General features: G+C 31.5%; 1 protein-coding gene across 2 annotated transcripts in view; it reads right to left on the bottom strand.

The window, feature by feature from the left end:
* LOC134695911 (uncharacterized) overlaps positions 1-21,613 on the bottom strand; it is a 44,711-nt gene extending 23,098 nt beyond the window's left edge. Inside the window, exons 1-6 of one of the 2 annotated variants that reach the window (XM_063557396.1) lie at positions 20,761-21,613; positions 7,452-7,574; positions 6,451-6,612; positions 4,617-4,689; positions 4,259-4,341; positions 1,287-1,472 (exon numbers count right to left, since the gene is read on the bottom strand). In XM_063557396.1, coding sequence (XP_063413466.1) covers positions 1,287-1,472; positions 4,259-4,341; positions 4,617-4,689; positions 6,451-6,612; positions 7,452-7,574; positions 20,761-20,824 — 691 coding nt within the window. In that variant the 5' untranslated portion in view covers positions 20,825-21,613. Of the gene's footprint in view, positions 1-1,286; positions 1,473-4,258; positions 4,342-4,616; positions 4,690-6,450; positions 6,613-7,451; positions 7,575-8,663; positions 9,306-20,760 lie in introns of those variants that run through there. The other variant, XM_063557395.1, reaches the window with a different exon arrangement.
* Positions 21,614-25,809: the final 4,196 nt, after the last annotated feature.

The following is a 25,809-nucleotide window of genomic DNA, read 5'->3' as shown; positions in this document are numbered from 1 at the left end:
GTAGTATATGAAAAGAATTGGTTATGTTGAATTTGATTGCAGCTACTACGAACATGTGACTAAGGCACGATTTTCTAGTTAGGACAGCTTGTTATTAAAAATTGTTAGGTTTCTTTTCATTGCCATTTTATGTTTACAGACGTCTAGCATTTTGTCAAGTATCTTGTGACGTGCTAGCTTTTGGCGTGCTCCAGACGACCTTGGATAATTAATTATTATTCCGTTTGGTGAACTTATTTTGTTTTCAGAATTTGATAGTTTAATTTGTTTGCTATTGATTAAGTTAAATACATATTTATTCAAAATATGACTCTAATAATACCGATATTTTTAATCGATTGGGTTTTCTTCGCCTATTGTGAGGAAGCTGAAAGTTGCTTTTAACGTCATTTTGGACTTCTTATTTGAAATTCATTATTTCGACATTTTGGAAATTTATCTACATTCTATTGTTATGATAATTAAATTTATACTTCTGTTTTATTAACAAACACTATTGATAACTTTTAATCAACATGTGTTGATGCATTCAGCTGATATTCCTAGGAGCGCATTGCGTGACATGTTTTTAAATATTTCTAAATGAGGATATTTGCCTTATCATGTCGTGACTACAATCCCGTTCCCTTTTCACGAATGTGACCTCCCAAATAAAACTTTAGCTCTTAACCGGGCTTGTAATAACATTATCAACACGAAAGGGAAACATGTGGAGCAGGATCTGGTAGCCCTTCCGGAGCACCTGAGATGGCCCCCAATTTTTGGTGGGGTTCATGTTGCTTAGTCTTTAGTTTTCGATGTTGTGTCTTGTGTACTCTTATCTATCTGGGTTTTTTTTTGTCTTTTCAGCCATGACGTTGTCAGTTTATTTCGATCCGTCAGTGCGGTTGTTTTGGGGATATACATTGTAAACCTTTGACAATTTGGCGGGAAATGATTCACGCCGGATTTTTGATATATTTAACATTGGTGCCTTTTTCTTTCAAAACAAATAACAAGGATTTTATAAGATTTTCAAATATGTTTTTTTTTAAACTATATGTAATAAAATTATGAAAAAAAGGAGGGGTTAGTGACCTAATTTTTAATGACACTTCATGGAAACAACCAGAGGATTCCAAATATCTGGCAAAAGTTTTAAAACCATGAGGAGCAAACATCCTATATAGCTAAAGTGATAAAAAAATGTGTGTTTTCCAATATCTACAATTTGCCGATTTGAAAACTTTGAAAAAACAATATCATTCCACCACGAACTTTCAAATGTTTAAATAATTTTCAAATACCGTTCATAGTGAGAAAGTCTGTTGTGGCAGCAATAGCAGCTAAATAGGCCTGTTCATGAAGATAAAAATGGGGAGATAAACGTTCTGTTGGTGTTTCTTTGTTTATTCCACATTTTGCTACCATTTTACGACTCTCATCGTCAGGTCCACCATGACTACATTTTCCAGTGGGTGCACCTTGAGTTTCTATAAAATGATGATATAGTCACGTTTTTAATCTATAAGATCATATGGTCGATTCAACATACATATTTATGTTATTTTTATTTGCTGGCTCAGGCAACCAAAGTATGACAGAAATATTAAACTCCAAGATAAATGCAAAAAAAAGGGAGTCAATAAACACAGACAAAAAAAAAGCCTGTCACATTCCTGACTTGTTACAAGCATTTGCCGAAAATAAACGGTTTGTTAGAAATTGTTTTATGTGTGGATAAATCTCGACATGTATAACATTTGATTTTATTTCCGTTATATTGAAATTAATTGAACAGTTGTCCCACACAGACATAATAGGTTAATGTGACAATAATTGTGAGCCAAAACTGTACATCACATACATGTTTGTGTTTCAGACATAGGGAAAATATCGAACGTGAAGCCTTTATTGTAAATCTTTTTGCTAATGTTTCACCAAGCAATCATATGAAGTCTAAAAGATGCTTCATTTAGTTGACAAATTATTATTTCGATCGTATGTATATGTCGTGTACATGTTGCGATTTTGTACAGGTTATAACATGTACAAAAATATAGTACATGTTATAACTGGTATAATGCAAAAATACAAGTTATAACATGTACAAAAGTACCCCATACATGTTATAACATGTACAAAATATTGCTTAAAAATGGTGTTAACTTGTACAAATATTAAAATAAATATAAAGGAAGTAAAATAGACATTAAAATTTATTAATGAATAAAAGAACAACAATCAATAGGACAGAACATGTTTTTTCTTTACAGGAAAATGATCACAAAGTTTCAGAAATGTATTCTTCATGACTTATGTTGGCATAATGTGTTTTCATGTAATTGTATGTTGTATGCAGTCCGTCATGGCTTACATCAGTGTGACACTTAAACCCCGAAGTACACCGCTTTTTGATCAGTTTGGTGATGAGGAAAGTCACTCTATGGTTTCTCTTTATCAATGAATTTATGACCATATATTTGACAACGAGAAGCTGATGACTTGCAGATGCCTAGCCTTGTTTTACTTTTGTTACAAATACTTGAAATGTCATTAGGTAAAGAACGTATAATGAAGGTCAAAATATAAAGTGTGTTTTCAATTTTTAATGCTTCCATATCTTTAATTGTAATTTCATTTCAATTGATAATGTTGATTTGTAATCTTGACAATGTACTTTTATTCAATACTTCTTTTATATTTGTGTATATTGCTTCATTGAAGAAAGACAAATGTGGACGCTTTTGCTCAAGAAGTGGATACATTCATCATGCTTTTTGAAAGTTTCATTGGTTTAATTATAGACCTTTGTACTTGGGAAAATATAAATAATAAAAAATAAAAATAAATTTTCAATTTATTCAAATAATTTAACTCTGAAATCATTATGTGAATATTCAATGCATATGTATTTTAATGATAAAAATTCTTTCCTCTAAAACTAAGGTCATTGTCTTTTCTCTGTGAACTGTTATCAGATGTGAAACCACAACCTCAACTGTCACAAGTTGATAAAATACTGTAGCTGTTACAGATCTTACAAATTCAGTCTGGACTGAAGTTTTTCGGGGTTTAAAGCATACATTTCTTTTCTCTTTTATTTACTTTAAGCATACATTATCTTTGAAATTCCTAGATGACAATACACTAGATACTAGTAATTAATTTTTTACCTCAAATTATTATTTTTTTGATAAATTGTAAGCTATCATTGCATGAGGCGAATGTCATTCTGATGTTTTAGATATATATATCCTCTGCTTTGAAAGCAGATATTGGTGGCCCTCGGCTGTTGTCAGCTCTATGGTCGGGTTGTTGTCTCTTTCACACATTACTTATTTCCATTCTCAATTTTATTTGTAGAGAAATCTATCCTGGCTATCAGCTTTAAAATACCTGATCCCTACGTCCCAAAAAGGTCCTGCTCCTCTGAAAATGATCACAAAGTAAGGAATACAGGAGAGGTGTCTAAGGAGGGTCTTAGGATAGTCAAAATTTTATTCTCATTTATTATCGTATCAACTTTCATTTTCCTGCTCAATCTTTGTAGGTTGCCGGATTATTATGAGTTGTCAAGAATAACCCTTCAATTTATTGATTTTAAGCAATGGTGCACGAATTTCAACCTTGAACTTTATCATAACCGATACAGTGACACCTTTAATAGATATAGGAAGATGTGGTGTGAGTGTCAATGAGACAACTCTCCATCCAAACAACAATTTCAAAAAGTAAACCATTATAGGTCAATGTACGGCCTTCAACACGGAGCCTTGGCTCACACCAAACAACAAGTCATAAAGGGCCCCAAAGTTACTAGTGTAAAACCATTCAAACGGGAAAACCAACGGTCTAATCTATATAAAAAAAAAACGAGAAACGAGAAACACGTATAAATTACATAAGCAAACGACAACTACTGTACATCAGATTCCTGACTTAGGACAGGTGCAAATAGTTGCACATATTGAGGTTAATAACATCCGTTGCAATAATAGAAGCATATTTTTAGTTTTCAAATTTGTACAAGTTAAAACCATTTTTAAGCAATATTTTGTACAGGTTATAACATGTACGAGGTATTTTTGTACATGTTATAACTTGTATTTTTGCATTATACAAGTTATAACATGTACAATATTTTTGCACATGTTATAACCTTTACAAAATCGCAACTTGTACACGACATATATATATATATATACATTTATTCAATTTTATGATGGAAAAGGATGAATATAATATAATACATCATGCTTTTTTGAACTAATCTTACTTGTAGGTTTTGTGTTTCCTCTTCCGTGATGGTAACCACTGGTTAACTTGTTTTGTACTTTAATATTTTGTCCACAGTCAGTACTTAAACAAAACGTAAACTACATCGGTACTATGGACTAATATATGAACAAAATATATGAAATTTCAGGGTAAATCCGATATTCGATTCTTGTAAAACAGTACCGGACAACTGCGTATTTCTGCGATTCTTATTTTATTAAAGCAAGTAACTGATTAACACTTTTGTTTAACAACGTTTTACAATGACAACGATAGACAAGGCAACTTTACTTCTCCCTCTTACACGATTCGTCTACATTTTATATTACCATTTCTCTTTATATAAAATAACTTACTCTATATTTGTAACATCGTTACAGGTATCTTCGTCTGGTGAAGCTACTGCCATTAGTGTCTTCCCTTTGATACCTTTACAAGAAAATGTACTTATAAGTTAATCATTTGGTATATGCAGTATCTATGTGTGAATAGAAACTTTTGCACCCCAATATTTAAGACAATAGGGTAACAGATCATACATTGAAAAGGCAAGCGCTTTAGGTAAAAGGCAGATTTGGAAGCAATATAGAACACGTAAATTTTTGTAAAAGCTATGAAACATACTTTATTATGTAGTGAATAATGCTCTGAATATACCGTATTTACATACGAAATTATCATGGTAGTCTTCGTACAGAAATTGATAACAAACATATATATATAATCAATTGATTGTGATGATACAATGGTGAGAGATCTCATGAAAAGAAAAGGAGTGCGCAGGATTTTTAAAAATCTTTTTAAAAAGCAAATAATTTAAATAGTTCATCCGCTTCTCCTCAGTCAGATGGGGAATTACGAAAGTCTCTTACAAATGAAATTACATATATATATTAAACATGCATCATGTGCATAATGACACAAAAATGTTGAAAGTCTAACAGGAAATAATTTTCACAATCAATTTATGCAAGTAAAATAATAAATGGAGATTCATAAAAATTACATTTGAGATTCAACTTGCTTGTAGAAGAAATAATAACCTGAAGACTATACCACATCAATTACAATGACATATGACATGCATTCGCTGTTGTGGTATAAGGCCATGTAAAAACGCTAATCTTAACATAGGATAACTTTCTTAACACAGGTTTTGCATTATTTGCATTTTTGTGTTTTCAAATGTTTTTTTAGTTTTAAACACAACACAAAACTGATAAACTGATATGTAAAAAGAAATGCTTGCAGCATCATCAAATTCAGTTGGTGAAGTATTTCTGTTTTTGATCTTATGTTGTCAATGTATCAAGGTTCAACTTGCACTGAATAATTGTGGTTTAAACCCACAACTACACTAAACACATATATTGTACACTAGATATAAATGTCTAATTTACATCATCTCCTTCCATGTTTTACCTAAATTCACAGGAAGATTGACAATAGGATTGGCATAAGAAAAAAATGATTATCCAGTCATATTGAACACAAAACTACTTGTATTCGGATCACAAGGTCCAACGCTTTGTGTAGTATTTAAGTGTATTTTTTTGTTTTCTGGTTTGTTTTTTTTTTGTATTTTCACTATTTGCACTCTTTTCAAAAGATTAGTATTTTCTTCTTTCCTTGTTATATGCTTACTCATTTATTTTTGTTCCATGTCATGTAAAATTGCATGCTTCATTTATGTTTTCGTTTATCGGAGTTTGTATTTCAAGGAAACGGATTAACATAATCTGCGCACAGCTTGTTTCCGATTCCTATTATTCTGGTATATTTTTTGTATGATGATATATGTGTAAAAAAATGACGAATAAATTTGTTTAATCTAAAGCCAAAAAAAGAAAAATATACAAAACTGTCAAGAAAACATTACGCATTACGCAGAAAACTGACGATTTAGAAACATTAATCCAATAAAATCCGGAGCTAACTTTATAGTGCATGATACAAAGAATGCATAACACTTTTAGACTTCAGAACAATTTTAAATGCTTCATTCAGGTAAGGACAATATAAATAGCAAAATCGAAATATATATTTTATTACTTGACTTTTTTTAAATTTCTTTGTGATCGACACTTAAATCATAGCTCACATGTGTTTGGAGTATAATGTGGTACGATTGTTTTACAATGTATGGTGTCAATCCTAAACTTTTTTCAATTGTTTTATCCAAACACTTACCAAAATCCTTATAAGGTACTGCACCGTTCATTTCGACCCAGTTGGTGTTGCTGTAAAACGACTGCACAGTGTAAAGACATTCTCCCAACTGTTTTCGAAGCTCCACTACGTCGTTTTTTAATTGGATGAGTTTATCTTTACACGATATCACATGGTTATGAGCTACAAAGAAGATTTATGAATGATCAATACATGTATGTTCATGCTTAATCACTCAAAGGGTTATGGTCTCAATGAGTCAGCACGTCAGTAGAACTAAGGAGTAATGCTTTAGTGTAAAAATTAATTTTGAGTCTCACATGAAAATTAAGTGTTTAACCTTAGTATTCTATTATAAGGTTATTGATTTAAATGTATGTGTGGCCCCAGCACAAGCATCCTAAAGATAAACATTTCCATGGAACCGTGTTTACATTTAGCCATGCAAAAGGGCTCGATAATAATTTGTAAGGTAGTCAAATCCAGAAATTGGGAATTTATACTAGCATAATAAAACTGACAAGCTTAAGGGAGCATACCCTGAAATAATTTGCCTGATGTAATGACCATGCTTGATTAAGAGTTAAAAAAAATATGGTCTTACTACAATAATCACATAAGCTTAACATCAATAATTAATAACAAAACGGTCAGGGTTAGAGGAGCTCAGATAGAGAGACACGTGCACCTTACAATCATTCATAACAAATATAGTTAAAACTATGATTAACTTTTTAAAGAATAACATCAAACTGCGAAAAGAACTTCAGATTGACCAATAAAAATATAAAATGGGGGTAAGGTCGGATTGTATATGACACACATACATGTACTCCTTATAATCATTCCTTGCACCAAACATAGTTAAACTACTGCTTAAAGTATATACGATATTATTACGCAATCGCAGTAGATGTTTTCGGAAAAATTGAAATGTTTAAATCCGAACATCACAACAGTAATGCATTAAAATAGGGATAACAGGACTGTAATTCTTTATAACTAATTATTAAATGAATTACCTAGTGATATTTGATCTGCATGGCAATGTACGTAAGCTATCTTCTCCTTGTCCACTTGTGTATTTGTAATTGCCTGAACAATGGTATTTATTGCTTTCTTCATTTCTATTTTACTGGTGGCATCTATAAAAAATGTAGAAAGCTGATGAAATGTTGAGAACTTTAACGATGATGAAGTACTTTAGGTATAACCTTTCAACTAAAATGCAATATCATATATCAGGAAGTAAGTAGCAGCAGTAAAACATAGTATCGCTTTTGATTACATATTACGTGATGACTACATGAAAAAAACAAGCTTGTGAAAACATCTGTTTCATGTAAATGTGTGCTTTTAGTTTGTATCTGATAACTTGTTAGAGTGGTTTATATTTAAGTTGTTGTTTACATTGTATCTACATGATCTATCTTATACTGTATATAACTGTTTTATATATTATCTGTGTACATGAGGTGGCAGAAACTGTTTTCGAGTCTTTGTCTTTTAATTTGTTGTCTTGTCTTATAATCAAACGATAAGTGATTAAGATGGCTTTTTGTTGTAATTTTTTGCAAAATATCTCCTTGACGTTAATCTAGTGCAATATTTTTTTGAGTAGTAATCTTTCATCTTCATCTTAATAGAAATGTAGTAAAAAGAGCTTGATTTTCTTATTACTAAAGTCGTTTTAAAACTTGAAAAAAAATTGTCCGCTAACAGTTTCTTAAAAAGATAACTGATTGTGTCATCTAATGTATAATTTTATTAAAAAGTAAAGTAACCAAAGCATCGAATTTCATAGGAAATTCAAAAAGGAAAGCCCTTTCTAAACATAAACACACGAGGATTTAACTTGCAGGCTCGGCAATCTACGTAGAGCTAAGAAAATAAATTTTGCAAAGATAATGTCCACGAGTTTCTACGTCTCGTGCATTTCTGGTCGTCAGCTGATAGCAAGTCATGATCCGTTCTTTTTTTAGACAAAACCTCAATTTGTGTAAGAGGGGTACATTATCAATTTTGATTCGTTATACAAAAACCCGTTAATTTTCATTTAAAAACATCGTTCTTTGTTTTAAATCTACTTTACAAAGTCCACTGTTCGAGAGGATACATGCTGAAAAGCTTTAGCTTAATTTAATTTGTGAGTTATATACTTGACGTAAACAATATGTCTTCATGAAAGTATTGATATACGCATTAAGTTGAATAGCATAAAGAATTACACTTACCATTCTTAAAGAAGTCATCAACAGCTGAGTTTTTGGAGCCAGTTTTTTTTAATTTATTTTCCCAAATATAATTAGACAGTGCCTGCTTTGTTCCTTCTTGAGTTATTGTTTCGTGGGTGTTTGGAAGTCCATCTGGAGACTGACGCGTATAAAATGCAGTTGTACAATTAAATATTGAAATCAATATCAACACACCAATTCCTTTCATATTGACGTCTTAACTATTACAAATTGGTAAGACGTCACAATATATACTACTTTTTTTACTTGATGATTATTACGCTGTGATTCAATTGAAAACTTTTGAAAATTCCCAACCAGTATCTAAAGCATCAATTAACAACTGCACCTCAACACGAGAAGTTAAAGATAACGATGCTTCCCGATTATAACCTAGATACAATCATAAAGTATACTACGGAACAACAAATGTTAAATGATTCTAATTTGCAAACATGACTTCCGGCTCATATCATTTAACATACGATCTTTGATGTCGTTATCCTAGTCAAGTTTGACACGTTATTCCCAACCTCCTATTTATACAAATTACACATGGGTTTTTTTCGCAGAATAATGTTCGCCAAGTCTCATGATTATGAATCATAAGTATTTCCAAAACTTAAATATTTTTCGAGGTAAAAGATTGAAATGTTCTACCTCACACGATGTCCTTTTCTAACCTTCATGTTCAAAGAAGTCACTTTGATGAGGACACTTTTAAAACAAACAAAAGATCACTAATTACAAAATATATTTATCAAATGTTTTCCTTCCGATGTTCACAAGACCGAAGTCTGTCACATTTCAATTAAATCAGATTAAGCGCTTCAGAAATTCAAATTTTAATATAAACTGAAAAAAACGCAGCAAATAACTTTAGGTCCATTGAAGACTTATTTATCTTATATTTAGATATTTGTATGTGTCAAGGTCTCCCACATAAATATAATTAGTTTGGTTCAGCATTTCTCAGTATCGGTGTAAGCATATGCATTGTAAAATAATATTGTCTGTTGTTTCATGGTCAATTATTAGACTATTTGGATTTATAACCACATAAGCAACACGGTGGGTGCCTTATGCAGGATCTGCCTACCAATCCGGAGCACCTGAAATCACTTCCAGTTTTTTTGTAGGGTTTGTGTTGGTTAGTCTTTAGTTTTCTATGTCGTGTATTCTGTACTATTATTTGTCTGTTTGTCTTTTATTTTTAGCCATGGCGTTGTCAGTCTATTTTTAATGTATGAGTTTGACTATCACTCTGGTATCATTTGTCCCTCTTTCAAAGTGTTTAGGTTATAACAACATGAACAATATAGCATGCACTTATCATGCTTATGGATCAAAGTATTTGAATTAAAAAGTTTGGGAATTTCAATTATTATCTTAAAATGCATTTCTGTTTTGGCAAAGGAAGTAAAAGTATCAACCATAATTAAAACATCTTAAAATATATTGATAGAACTAATCAGATTACAAAGGAAAATAAATATGTAATTAAAACTTAACTTGATTGAACGATTCTAATTACAGTTATTTTACTTCTATTTAACAAACTAGAACAGGATCTATTAAATAAAACATAATTAATGGTGTGGTTATTATCATGAGAAAAAATAAAATGAGTCAAGTGGTTCCAGATGTTTTCTGTCCTTGTGAATCTTTGATTTTATATGAAGTACATATATTTCTATAAGCTTCTCATCAACCACCGTTTTGTTAGTTTTGCGTCTATAGATTTATTAATTCGTTAGACAGTTAGAGGAGTAAGTAGAATTTCCCGTTAAAGTTTATTATAGTTATTTAAAATATCAAATGAATCAATATATGAATTTGCGACATTATTTTAAAATTATTTTGTTACATTGTCCTTGGTAAAAAAAATATAATTTGATAGAATCATTAACGCATAAAATCATAGATGTTATAAAGTCACCTCTTTGTCTTGACATATTCTTAATTTTTAGTAACCTAATTAAAATTACATACTATTTTTTTACAAAATAAATCCGATTTGAGACAAAAACCTATTTTAAATCAAAACCTCTGTTGCTTTTTCGGACATGCGATAAAGACATAAAATGATGTCTGACTTCTACAAATCATCTGGCTTTCGCAATTGGAGTGATGCTGTCTCGTTTTATTCGTACTTGACAATGTTTCCATCTTTAAGGGGTCTAGGTTGCCGCGTGGTCTAAATCGTCGAATGATCATGAACAAACAAACAGAAGTCGAACTCCTTGGTTTCTAGCCCTTCAACATTCGTGGTTTTGAGTTAGAATCCGTAACGCAGGAAGTGAATCCGACTCCTCCAAACTTAATCAGTGTTACAACAGGAACTATATTTCAGTTTTTACATTTGTATTTTGCTAGCTTATTTTTTATTTTCTTCAAGGCAAAGAAGTAGGTCTAGCTGTAATGGGCCGATTTTGGCCTCAAATATTATTTCAGGTTCATCTAATGAAAGATTTTAGACACTTTTTAAACACTTACGTGCTTTTCCAGCAGTAATGGGCCGATTTTGGCCTCAAATATTATTTCAGGTTCATCTAATGAAAGATTTTAGACACTTTATCCTGGTACTTTTGATAACTATTTAAACACTTAAGTGTCTATTTCAATTGATTCGATTAGTTTATGTGACATATTTTTACTGATTTGGTCATTAAAAACAGCATACTAACACATCAATAAACATTTAAAAAAATATTTATTAGAACAAGTGGTGAACAAATACTTACACATGAATTTTGATTTAGAAACGTAATTCTTATCAAATAAATCATTAAACACGAGTATATAACTAACATAATATCTATGTCAGTGACAAGCAAATAAGGACACATATAAGTAATGTATTATGCCAGCTATGCTGGCACTTATGGTAGAAGCATCGTTTTGGGACAAAGAACGATAACTCTTGCTAGACGACCCATCTGAAAAGTTTCGTCACTCTCGTTAAATCTCGTACGATTAATTTTTTTTAATGGCTGCCAAAATTCTCGTTTTAACGCGATTTTGAAAAACGGGACAGATCGGAATAATTTCGATGTTAAATACGACATAAATTTTTATTTGTTGGCAAAAACAAGAATTCAGAAATTTTGGCTACTTGTGTAGCTCATTTAAATTTTATTGTACCACGGAAATTACCGAAGTTATGACAACAACTTCTGACGCCATGTTTCGTCTGCTTCAACATTCCATTATCAGTGAGGTCAAAACAAATGTTCTTAATAATCACAGGTACTTCATTCAAAAGTCACAAAATCATAGTTAACGAAAACAAATTTAGCGTAAAAGTTCCGCCCAGCCATGGAAACACAGAAAAAAACTCTGCAAGCAATACATTTCGCATTTCTTTTCAAATTGGCCATGCCGGGCATGCGGGGTAAACTCCGGTGCACTGGTTGACCATGACTCCTTATGTTCATCTGCCACATATCATTATTTCCCAAACCAAGGAACAGTGATAATTTTACAGTTGAATGTGATCACGGTTATTCATGTAGTCAATGGCGAATCTAGCATTTTTCATAAAAAAAAAAGGGGGGGGGGGCTGACGGGGCGCTCCAGTCATGCTTCAGTTATTCCCTACATAATCATCATTTTTTTTCTCTAGAAAAGGGTCTCCCTCTGGATCATATGGTAGCCCACAGACTCATTCAAAACTTAACAAAAGTTAAAACATTCAAATAATTCACAATCTCCTAATTCTGTACTTCCTAAATGGCAAACTCTCAAGACATCTTTTCAAATTTCCATTCACTGATTATGTCACACCTTATACAGTCCCAGGAAATGGAAACTGTTAAATCATAAAAGGAGACTTGAGTCTGAGTAGTACATTTAGAACTGACTCAGTGTTCTCCCCAGGGCCTTATAGCATCAGGGTAATGTGATGCTATATTTTTGAATTTGATGCTATCTAAAGTGATTTTCTTATAGATTACATGCATGTTATGGATGTGATGCTATAATTTTTAGAAGCAAGATGGTATTTTTAATTTCCCTGTTAACCATGATGCTAAATGCAATTTCTGGGGAGAACACTGTGACTACTGTATATATTGTATGCTTCAATATTGTCCAAAATTGGATTTTATGGGAAGATGGAGTTATTATGATAACCCATGAGAATAAACCATGATAGGTATATACAGGGCATGTTACTTGGAAGAATGTGGGCTACATTCTTTAAAATTCAAGCTGCAGCAGTCGCCTGCATATTTTATGCATCAGTTTATCCCTGTTCAAAACATTTTCACTCTACCAAGTACTTTATCACTATATCACTATCAGGTTCATATTTCAACCTATTTAGCAATACACACTTATGGTATAACATCAAAGTACCAAAATTGTACTCAGTAACCAAATTGCACCTATTCAACAAAAAATACCTGCAAAAATCTTACAAGTTTTGTTTCACCATGTGAAATTATCTTATTATCACCTTTTACTCTGGTAGATTATTTGATGAGTGATAGATTTCTCTTAGAAGAAATTTAAAGGTCTGAGTGACTATAAAATATACAGAGAACAATACTTGTTGTATTTGTTCAATGGGATAATAGAACTGCAAAAAGTTTAAATGGACAGGTAACTATCAGGCGAATCTATGGAAAGGTTCAATTGGGTTCCAATAAAATGAGCAAATTAAATGTGTTACCATGAACATCCTTTTCTTCCAAAAATAATAGTTACAGCATGAAATAAAACAAAATCTCTGTTTATATCCCAGTTTAAAGGATTTGAAATTAACCATACATTTGGTTACTGGCCTCATTACAGGATCATGGATTGTTTGGATGTAATTTCAAACTCATTTTTCAATGACTCTACATGGACTCAAAATTAAATTGGTGTAACTCTATTGTAAACAAGAAAAGTCTACAAAATAAGCACAGAATAAAAGTTGGGTAAAAAAATCAGACAATTTTGATAAAATTAGGGTATTCTCATGTTAGCAACTTCACAACAGACTTACAAATTCATTTTCATGACCAAAACCCCCAAAAAAAAGGACAAACCTGAAGGCAATAAAATGCTTTGCCATGCACAGCCTGATACGTATATTGAGCATATAAATAACACCAATTTTTTTTATGTCAGTTGAAATCAAACATATTTTAATTTTGAATCCTTTAAACATCAATATGGACTAATTTGAAAACAGGTATCAGGTGAACCCAGCTATTTTTATTCAGCAGAAGTTTCTAATTACAAATCTCTTTAATTTCAAATGATAGCAAGTCCTACAAAAATATTGATAATGTTTACATTTATTTTTTTTCTAGTTTCTCTCATGTGAAAGCAGTACCTTTTTGGTCACTATTTATGTGTTGCGTCTAAATAAGAATTGTAACACTTTATAGTGACTGAGCAGGTTAAACAAATACTTCTCGAGAAACAGAAAAAGAAGACAACTTGAAACAGCACCAGCCATGCCAGTATACATGTATGTATGAATAAAAACTCAGATCAGAATAGCATGGACAATATATTAGTTCTATGTCCTTGTGAATATATTGTGAGGAAAGTTATCAATAATTCTGCAGATAATGCAATTTTATAAAATGTATGGTTACCTATAGTTGTTAATGTTTGTGTCATTTTGGTCTTTTGTGGATAGTTGTCTCATTGGCAATCATACCACATCTTCTTTTTTATATTTTGTACATTTTCTGTAAAAATTTTCATGCAATCAGTGAAACGTTCAAAAAGACTAAACTAAATTTAAATACTGAAAGTTTCAAACAATGATAAGTATTTTATTTACCAAATAATTCATGTTTCTGTGAGAGAAAAAAAATCAGGTGCAATTTTTGGAATTTAAGGGAAAGAAGATCCTTTAACAGCGCACTGGCACATGTCAATTGGGAATATATACTTACCAAATATATTTTCTTTATCATGATACTGACATTGATATTATCATAGGAAAATACCCAAATTACAGATAAAATATTTAAAACACCCTATTTTGAGTGCATCTTCTTACTCGAAAGAAAATTTTTGACATGCTTGTATTTCCCATTTCCATTCTCAATTTTATTTTGCTTTCATATAAAAACTTGAAAAGAAAGCTACATCATGTACATGTAACAAAAAATATATGCAAGAAATGACATAAAACTGACTCTGAATTAGTACATGAAATTGATGTAGAACTCCCAAACTGAAGATGATCTGAAATACAAATGTTTTTTTATTCGAGTCAGATTTTTTTTTAACAAAGCCCTTCAGTACTATCAATTAAAATTATTCAGTCAAAATGTAACACTAGTATTATGGTTTATCACAAAAAATTGGCAAATACGGCCTTATTATCACCTAAAAAAACCTTCTGTGTTACTGTACATACTGACATGTGCGGTTTGGGAAGTTTTTATGTTTTTGGATATATAAAAGTAAAATTTATTTTGCATATCTGAAAGATAAAATTATCTTTGGTGAAGATCTGGATTCAAAATATTTTTTTTGTCCTATGCCTGACAGACTTTTGGCATTCTTTTACTATAGGGGTCCCAACATTTTTGGATTTTACTTTAGGGTCCCAGTCCATAAAAGTTTGTGGTATGTTATTATATAAAAAAAAAATAGTTCCCTATATACCTGTTTTAAGTGTATTTAATTTTTTAATTAATTTTCCAATCTTTTTTGGTGTTTTAAAAGGCATTAGCTTTTAGTAAAATGACCTAACATTCACTTTTTTGTTTTTTGTAATACATTTGGACCCTTAAAGTAAAAGAGTGCTATAATGCTTTCATTTACTTTAAGGGTCCCACAACCTATACATACAAGCCAAAAACCATATAAAGATTATTTGATTTGGACCCTAAAGTAAAAGAGTGCTATAATGCTTTCATTTACTTTAGGTGTCCCACAACCTATAATATACAAGCCAAAAACCATATAAAGATTATTTGATTTGGACCCTAGAGTAAAAGAGTGCTATAATGCTTTCATTTACTTTAGGGGTCCCACAACCTATACACAAGCCAAAAACCATATAAAGATTATTTGATTTGGACCCTAGAGTAAAAGAGTGCTATAATGCTTTCATTTACAAAAGAGTGCTATAATGCTTTCATTTACTTTAGGGGTCCCACAACCTATACACAAGCCAAAAACATATACAGATTATTTGATTTGGAACCTAGAGTAAAAGAGTGCTATAATGCTTTCATTTACTTTAGGGGTCCCACAACCTATATACAAGCCAAAAACCATATAAAGATTATTTGACTTGGACCCTAAAGTAAAAGAGTGCTATAATGCTTTCATTTACTTTAGGGGTCCCACAACCTATATACAAGCCAAAAACCATATAAAGATTATTTGATTTGGACCCTAAAGTAAAAAAGTGCTATAATGCTTTCATTTACTTTAGTGGTCCCACAACCTATAATATACAAGCCAAAAACCATATAAAGATTATTTGATTTGGACCCTAGAGTAGAAGAGTGCTATAATGCTTTCATTTACTTTAGGGGTCCCACAACCTATATACAAGCCAAAAACCATATAAAGATTATTTGACTTGGACCCTAAAGTAAAAGAGTGCTATAATGCTTTCATTTACTTTAGGGGTCCCACAACCTATATACAAGCCAAAAACCATATAAAGATTATTTGATTTGGACCCTAGAGTAAAAGAGTGCTATAATGCTTTCATTTACTTTAGGTGTCCTACAACCTATAATATACAAGCCAAAAACCATATAAAGATTATTTGATTTGGACCCTAGAGTAAAAGAGTGCTATAATGCTTTCATTTACTTTAGGGGTCCTCCCACAACCTATACACAAGCCAAAAACCATATAAAGATTATTTGATTTGGACCCTAGAGTAAAAGAGTGCTATAATGCTTTCATTTACAAAAGAGTGCTGTAATGCTTTCATTTACTTTAGGGGTCCCACAACCTATACACAAGCCAAAAACATATACAGATTATTCGATTTGGAACCTAGAGTAAAAGAGTGCTATAATGCTTTCATTTACTTTAGGGGTCCCACAACCTATATACAAGCCAAAAACCATATAAAGATTATTTGACTTGGACCCTAAACTAAAAGAGTGCTATAATGCTTTCATTTACTTAAGGGGTCCCACAACCTATATACAAGCCAAAAACCATATAAAGATTATTTGATTTGGACCCTAAAGTAAAAAAGTGCTATAATGCTTTCATTTACTTTAGTGGTCCCACAACCTATAATATACAAGCCAAAAACCATATAAAGATTATTTGATTTGGACCCTAGAGTAAAAGAGTGCTATAATGCTTTCATTTACTTTAGGGGTCCCACAACCTATATACAAGCCAAAAACCATATAAAGATTATTTGACTTGGACCCTAAAGTAAAAGAGTGCTATAATGCTTTCATTTACTTTAGGGGTCCCACAACCTATATACAAGCCAAAAACCATATAAAGATTATTTGATTTGGACCCTAAAGTAAAAAAGTGCTATAATGCTTTCATTTACTTTAGGGGTCCCACAACCTATACACAAGCCAAAAACCATATAAAGATTATTTGATTTGGACCCTAGAGTAAAAGAGTGTTATAATGCTTTCATTTACTTTAGGGGTCCCACAACCTATATACAAGCCAAAAACCATATAAAGATTATTTGATTTGGACCCTAAAGTAAAAGAGTGCTATAATGCTTTCATTTACTTTCGGGGTCCCACAACCTATACACAAGCCAAAAACCATATAAAGATTATTTGATTGGGACCCCTAAAGTAAAAGAGTGCTATAATGCTTTGATTTACTTATTATAAGGGGTCGCACAACCTATATACAAGCCATAAACCATAAAAAGATTGTTTGATTGGGACCCCTAAAGTAAAAGAGTGCTATAATGCTTTCATTTACTTTAGGGTCCCACAACCTATATACAAGCCAAAACCATATAAACAGTTTTAATATAACTGACATATTTAAGCCTATAATATATAAACAATCAATACAATAGAATATTATTTAATATATCATTTACAAAATTTTTTCAAACAAATGTATATAGTGGGACCCTCCATTTTTCAACAGTAATGTTGGGACCCCTAAGGAAAAGGAAGGCCAGATTTTTTATTCATCAATTTGGGAATCAGAAAATTTTTTTCAGGAAAAATATTATAACCCTTCTGCCTTTTCCAGTTCAATGTTTGTTCCCTTAACCCTATCCATCTGAACTTATAATTAAATTTTAGACATAAACAATACGTTAATTAGGGAGGGGGTAGGAGGGGTCCTGATCCCGAAATCCCGGGCTTAAAAAAACGAAATCCCGGACTTGAAAACACGAAATCCCGATGTCACGAAATTGGAATAAAGAATTCCCGGATCTCGAAAGGGTCAATCCCGAAATCCCGACATAAAAACACCGGATCTCGGAGTCCCGATAAAGGTCCTATCCCCCATCGTTAATGTAGCCTAGGACATTCGTTCTGAACATGCATGAAATATTTGCCACTAGACGTTAAACAACCAACAACCAATCTATATAGAGGACATTGTCTTAGTATAAAGCTGGCATTTAAGGTAGCGCCTTCCTCATATTACGAACACATGTTTTGGTTTGGAGTATTCTGTATAAGAAGTAAGAAAATTCCATGCACCTTAATTAAGGAGATAACACTAAAACACATGTGTATTACACTTTATACTTAGCCGAGAGGTGGAAAGTACCAAAGGGACACTCAAAGTCCTACACCGAGAAATTTCACTCACATAAATTTTGCGTGAATTTAAATCATGTGATTTCACGTGAATTTCAACTGCATTTCACCTCAAACGAACCTAAACGTTAAACTCACGTTCATGTAAGTTTCACGTGAATCTCAAGTACAGTAATTCAAAACAAATTAAGGAATGAGTAGTATTCAAAAGTCATGAGTCGATTGAGAGAAAACAAATCCGGGTTACAAATTTAAACCGAGGGAAACACATCAGCTATAAGTAGAAAACAACGAAACAACAGAAACAACAGAAACACATAAGAACAACAAAAATAAACGACAATGCAACATACATAGAAACGATCTATTAGTCTAAGACAACCACTTTCATATTCCTGACTTGGTACAGGATAAAACATACAATTGTTTTTATTAATTTAAAATTATGAAAAATACTAATTTTGTATTAAAGTTCTCGAGAAATTCACATTAAAATTGTCTCAAGAGGTTAATGTATAAGCTAGTTTGAGATGAATATCACGTGACATGTTGCCTCTGTTTGAAGACATACTGACAACGCCATGGCAAAAAACGAATATCAACAATAATATCAACAATTGGTTTTAAAACACGGTAATTACTAACACTTAACAACCAACTGAAACTATTAACCAAAAACTAGGGTGGTTTAAGGTGGTCCGGAGGGGTAAGCAGTCGACAATGTTTAAGGTTTTTAATGCAACAGCTCTCACGGAAACATTAATCTGTCAAATGCGTATTACTTTTTTAAATTCAGGCGAGTGACGTTCGTTGATTAAGTTGGGAAACACCAAATAAAAAAGAATATGTCTGATATTACAGTACATAATCATGTCAGCAGTAGAGGGGTTTAGCGAACTAAAAACCAGGTTTAATCGACCATTTTCTACACAAGAAAAACTAATCTGAAAACAGCATTTGACAGAATTTTGCAGCAACAATTTATAAATATAATACTAAGGTGCCTTTTTGGTAGTCAGGAATATGACAGTTGTTGTCCATTCGTGTGAATTGTTTGAGCTTTTGATATTGCTTTTTGAGGGACTTTCCTTTTTGAATTTTCCTCGGAATTCAGTCTTGTTTTGTTTTTGGACTTTTAACCAAGAAAAACCAAACAACATATATTTGATACTTAAATGCATTATATATAGTTTTGAATGTCTAATGATTGGTTAAACTTGAGTCTATAAACGAAATCGAATTAACAGAAATAGTAAATTTTAATAACAAAAAAATGAAAGCACAAATAAACGTGAAATATAAAACATATATATATGAGAGACTTTTTTCTTAACTTTTATTTATGTCTAATCACGAAACTACTTTTGTAACATTATATCATTAAACATCTCAAACAAAAGAATTTCTGGAATCTAAAGCCATATAATTTTAATGCGACAAAATGTTCTGAAAAGCATTTACTATCGTGTAAATCTAATCTCATAACGCACATATACCAACACTTTAAACACAAATAAAGCTAAATAAAATTTCAGGTTTCAAACAAAAGTGTTATAGACAATAAGTTAAAAATATACTAGTAGTCTAAATAAGGCAGTATAAACAATTATGCAATGTTCGGATGAGCCCTAGACAAAAACATAAAATTAAATCATAACATAACATGATATAACAAGTACAGTTTTTTTTAAACATATCAATCACCAATAGCTTAATACTAACGAATCAACGTTTTGGTATTATTTCTTAAACATCATGTAAAATATTTAATTTCATAATATACAAACATTTTGATAAATACCAAATTTAAACTTATTCACTACATGCAGAGTGTAATGCCATAAATATATTAATATATTAATGCCCTTTCTATTGCAATACTTTTACATATTTTTATTTTATCTATTAATTACCTGGCTGAATTCTTCACCATGAATGTATTAAAATAAGATAATATATAAGTCTTTTGAAACCATAGAGTGAAAATGACCGCAAATGATCTGTCTTTTTTTGGGGGCAAAAAGGGGGGGGGGGGGTAATTCACAAAGATAATGTATGTCTTTGATTTTGTTTTATCTAAAAACAAATTCATTCTAATGGGGAGAATTACAATAGGAAATAAGTCTATTGAATTAAAGAGAAAAAAAACAATTTATATTTGAATATGCAAATTTGTACAGCCTTTAGGTTGAAAAAACATGGTGACCTACAAATGTATTTTAATTTAATCATATTTCGAACTATAATTTGACAAAGTGAAATAACTTTCCGAATTCTACTCCTATAAGACTACGACTTTTGTTGCAGTATTGAAAATATTTCGAATCACTTTGTAACGAAACAAATACTGAATAATAACATTCGAAATAACAATAAACGTGATGAAAAATATAATTTACCTGAGCGAGTACCTGAGAAGAATATGGCAGATGTTATCCCTATATTCAACTGCGCGAGAATCATTACACACTTTCAATCCAAATACTGCTAGTTATTACTTTTCGTAGGGTTTCAAATTTAGTGGATTTCCTAAGAATAGGCAAAGCAAGAAAATGTTCTCTCTTGATTTGTGTTAGCTTTTATCATTGACCAGTATACGTACATGCAGTATAAGTTCTCAAAAACTATTAAAAAATTAATAAAATTTTATAAAACTTTTACAAATGGTTGTATAATTATACATGTAAAAGATTTATGAAATGCAAAATGAGGGCTCATAGGAAAACTATTTAAGGCATTCAAATGGATAAAACCAGAGGATTTCGAAAATCTGACAAAAATTCCAAAACATGACAAGCAAACTTAATAGTTTTCAAAGGTATCAAGATTATAATTTAGTACGCCAGACGCACGTTTCGTCTACATAAGACTCTTCAGTGACGCTCATATAGGTGCGACATAAATTTATCTGCAGTATAAATTTCTTTGAAATTTAACTAATCAGCTTACATGTTACTTTATTCTCCACTGCTCCTTATATAATGACTTGAGAGAATCTACTTTTAATGATATATTTTCTGGCAATAAACTAAAAGATATGACAAACGATGAAAAAATTATCTTTTTGATGACAAACTATCCTAGAAAGCTGGCTAAGTTAAGTATACAGTGAAAGCGTTCCGGCATAGACGTGAAGTGTTATATAATACATGAACAGTTTGATAAACAGTATATTGCAATTCCAGATGACAGTATTGATTGTATTTGACTGTAATATGAAAATGTAAAAATGTTACTTCTTGGTCAATCTAAAGATTTCCAGTTTCTTTATTATAAATATTAATTTATTATGCATTCAACTTTACTTAATCGATTTTCTAATAACTTCATTTTTTATATAAGTTTGATTTTTTCATTATTAATTAATTATGCATTCAACTAAACATTTATTAAATCGATCTTCTAATAAATTCATTTTTAATTATTTATTTATATTAGTTTGAATTTTTCATTATTAATTAATCATTTTGAAATTTAGCTTAATCTTACTTTTCATTAATTTGTTTGAAATCCATGATAAAAGAATTATGTTTTATTATTTGAAAGTGACTTATAGACCCAATGGGTCGGGTGTATTTTATTGTGTATGTAATATATTTGTACTTTATTGAAATGTGATTACACAGGTCACTATAACAAACATTTACTTACTTACTTACTTACTTACTTACTGTACATATAACGATAAAAGAAGAAAAATGAACTAAAACTTTAAAACATCAGTATCAAATAGTTTCAAATGTAACAACCTGTCCTTGCCTGTTGCTTTTTTCCCCGTTTTAGTTTACACCAACGCGAGAAATGACTTGAATCATTGGAAAAGAATATAAACTGCTGTTCTCCTAGCCGTTCCGATGCCCTTTCAATGACAGTCTCGACGTCATAAACATTGTAGTCTTGTGGACTGTAATCAACACGTTCTCATCTAAAATTAGAAATTCTCATATGCCACTTAACTTATTTTTGTGTGAAAAGGCTACAACATTTGGAAATATTGATATATTTCGCGTAAAAAACTGACTGTATAGCATTAACAATATTTGTTTGTCATCTTTTGGCAAGATTTGTGATCTTTCTTTGTAAATGCGAACCAAAATTTCATTATTTTATCATAAACCTTTTTCATAGGATGCTAGAATGAACTATTTTAACACCAAGGAAATAGTTCAAGTAAATAAACCTTAAAAAAATACTCATTCTGCATTTTTGTTATACTTTTATGTCATTTTTGAAATATATACATAAAATAGCATTTACCCATCTTTATTTCAGATGTTTCAATGAAAAGAATGCTAAATTAAGTCTTTTTTCTCTCACTTGCATTTGTCAGGTCTGTATGCCTGCATACCACCCTGGTGTATGCTAAAACCTCACTGTATGTGTATATTAGAATTTGTCAGGTCTGTATGCCAGCATACCAACCTGGTTAATGCTAAACTCTCACTCTATGCATATACAAGTAAATTTCAGGTATGTATGCTAGCATACCGACCTGGTTAATGCTTAACTGTCACTCTATTCACATCCTAGTATTTGTCAGGTCTGTATGCTAGCATACCGACCTGGTGTATGTTAAACTCTCACTCTATGCATATATACTAGTATTTGTCAGGTCTGTATGCCAGCATACCGACCTGGTGTATGTTAAACTCTCACTCTATGCATTTACTAGTATTTTTCAGGTCTGTATGCTAGCATCCCGACCTGGTGTATGTTAAACTCTCACTTTCTGCGTATATAAGTATTTGTCAGGTCTGTATTTCTGCATACAAATCTGGTGTATTTATGCCTGTATACGAACCTAGGATATGTAAACCGATTTTTTTTAATTTATTTTGGCTTTTTTCGGCTAGGTACTTGTATGCCTGTATGGATTTTAAAATTTTATTCTGCATTCATGTTTGTATTGGCAAGTGTATGATTGTGAAATGAAAAGGTCAAATTACATGGATGTAAGGAATGACTCATGTATAGCCTTCAACTTCATTTGAATTTGAAAGAAAGCTCTTAATTCTTAACTGCAACACTCAGGGGTTTATTGCCTTATACCAACCCGCTTTTCAATAATCCCTTGTAAAACAATGGAATTCATGGGTTTGATTGTCGGCATACCAACATATAATCCTATACCCATTGGAACATAAAAGTTTGCATATTTGTTTGACATTTTCAGTTCACGGTATTCTTGCATACAACACTGGTGTACGGTGAAAATTTATTTTTCTTGCATGGATACATACAAGCTTTAATTGCTTGTACACCCATTTATGTTTTATTGAATTGAAGTTTTACATACATTCTTGTATTGTCAAACCTTGCTAGTGTTCAGTAAGCTTGTGTTATTGTGTATGGTTTGCCCCCAGTCTTCAATGTCTGCATATTTGGTGGCACTTATTAGATATTTTAAAGCAAGCTGAATGGTTTGCATTCTAACCAGCCTTATATTGTATTCAAATTTTGAATTGCAAAACTATCATTTTTCATCATTCTCTAAGTTATAGACTTCAAGAGGGTCGAAAGATACCAGAGGAACAGTTAAATAAATTCATAAATCGAAAAAAAAACTGACAACACCATGACATGAAATATACAAATTAAAGTACACAAGAAACAGCATAGAAAACAAACAAAGTCTGAGCAACACGAACCCTAACCAAACACTGGGGATGATCTCTGGTGCTCCAGAAGGGTAAGCAGATACTGCTCCACATGTGGCACCGTCGGGTTGCTCATGTTTTTACAAACCCGATAACTAGCTTTATACAGTAAGTCAAATTCATGAAAAGGGAAGGGGATTGTAGTTATGACGTGAGAAACATATCCGATATCATCTGTGAAACGGTTATTCCATAACGGTCAACCAACTATATACTATGGTAACAATTGTGTATACACTGGAGTTGTAAAAATAAATCCTTCAACCAGCAGGAAAGCCAAAGAATTGATGCCTTTTCTAGTTAAGCCATGCAAACATTATTAGCAGGAACAGCAAAAAGACTGGTGTTGTTCATTGGTGTCATCGTTTTCTAGGAAGGCATTGGTTTAACCTATCCAGTCACTAAGAAGTGTTACAATTGAATTCATAAGCAACACATAAATAGTTACATGAAAGGTATAGCCAATGTTTGAAAAATGCTGAAACGAGAAATGAAAACTACATATTATATAGTTACATATATATATATGCGAGTAAATATTTTACACTTCACTTTAACATTGATGTGGCGTGGTCAACTACATCAAAGATTTGATGGTCAATTATACTTAATTTGTTGTATGATCTTTCATCTTGTTTATTAAATGTGACAGTGTGTACAGTACATGAATTGCACAGTAGAATTGTAATAATATTTGGACGTTTATCAAAGCAAGGTTTAATCTAATTTAAGGACAGCGGTTCATAGCACGATTTTGTAAGACACTTTTCAAGTGCATTGATCACTTATATTGGTGCAGTAGCTTGAAGTATCAATTAAGTTGCGATAAATATTATAATGAAGTAACATGTTGTTTTATAGAGTTGGAACTAAGTAACGTTTTGTATTGAAATTTATAACTGAACCTGGGCTGTGAACCTTTTAAATATATATCATATAATACATGTACTTTTATATGATAAAACATGTGAACATTAAACAGACTTCGTTACTAGTATATAGACGGTAGTGAGCCTATATATATATGTTGAAATATTTAATAGCTATTTCCTTATGTATTAAAACGGGCAAGAAGGATTAGATCCCAGATACATATATCCAAAATAATGACTGTCCAAAATACACAGAACAAAGACCCATTTAGCGTTACATTTATATCACAATTACTGATTTTAAAGTTTATATGAACTAAGGGTTCTTTATAGATATGTTTTTTTTTTTTTAAAAAGTGTTTCCAGTTTCTGGTGAAAAAAATAATTTGTTTTGGACCCTGAGAAAAAAAATTGTTTGTTTCACCCTCAGCTGCCACTATGAGGGTTTGGATGGGGTTAAATGATTAAAGAATAATGCCCTTAAAAAATGAAGATTAGAGAATAATGAGCCAAAAAATAGAAGATTAGAGAATAAAAGGGTTAAATTTTGGAAGATTAGAGAAAAAAGGGGTTAACTTTTTAAAGATTAGAGAAAAATGGGCTGAAAATTAAATGTTTACAGAATAACAGACCCCCCCATCCATACCCTCCACTATATGTAATGCTAAAATTGAAAGAAAAACAAATGTTTTTGGTTTGTCGCTAAAAAAAAAAGAATTGTTCTTCGCTGAAGGGGGAAAAAAATATAATTTACAGTAAAAAAAACATAGACCCCCCTCCATAAATTACCCTGTTACAGTATTGATTTAAACAGTCTAGTGGCGGATTAAGATATTTTCATAAAGGGGGAGGGGTTCCAGCCAAGGTTCAGTGATTTCTATATAATCAGCCAATGTTTCCCACAAAAGGGGGGGGGGGG

This window comes from Mytilus trossulus, chromosome 14 (genome assembly GCF_036588685.1).
Source record: "Mytilus trossulus isolate FHL-02 chromosome 14, PNRI_Mtr1.1.1.hap1, whole genome shotgun sequence".
NCBI lineage: Eukaryota > Metazoa > Mollusca > Bivalvia > Mytilida > Mytilidae > Mytilus > Mytilus trossulus.
This window is presented reverse-complemented; position numbering and strand designations above follow the sequence as displayed.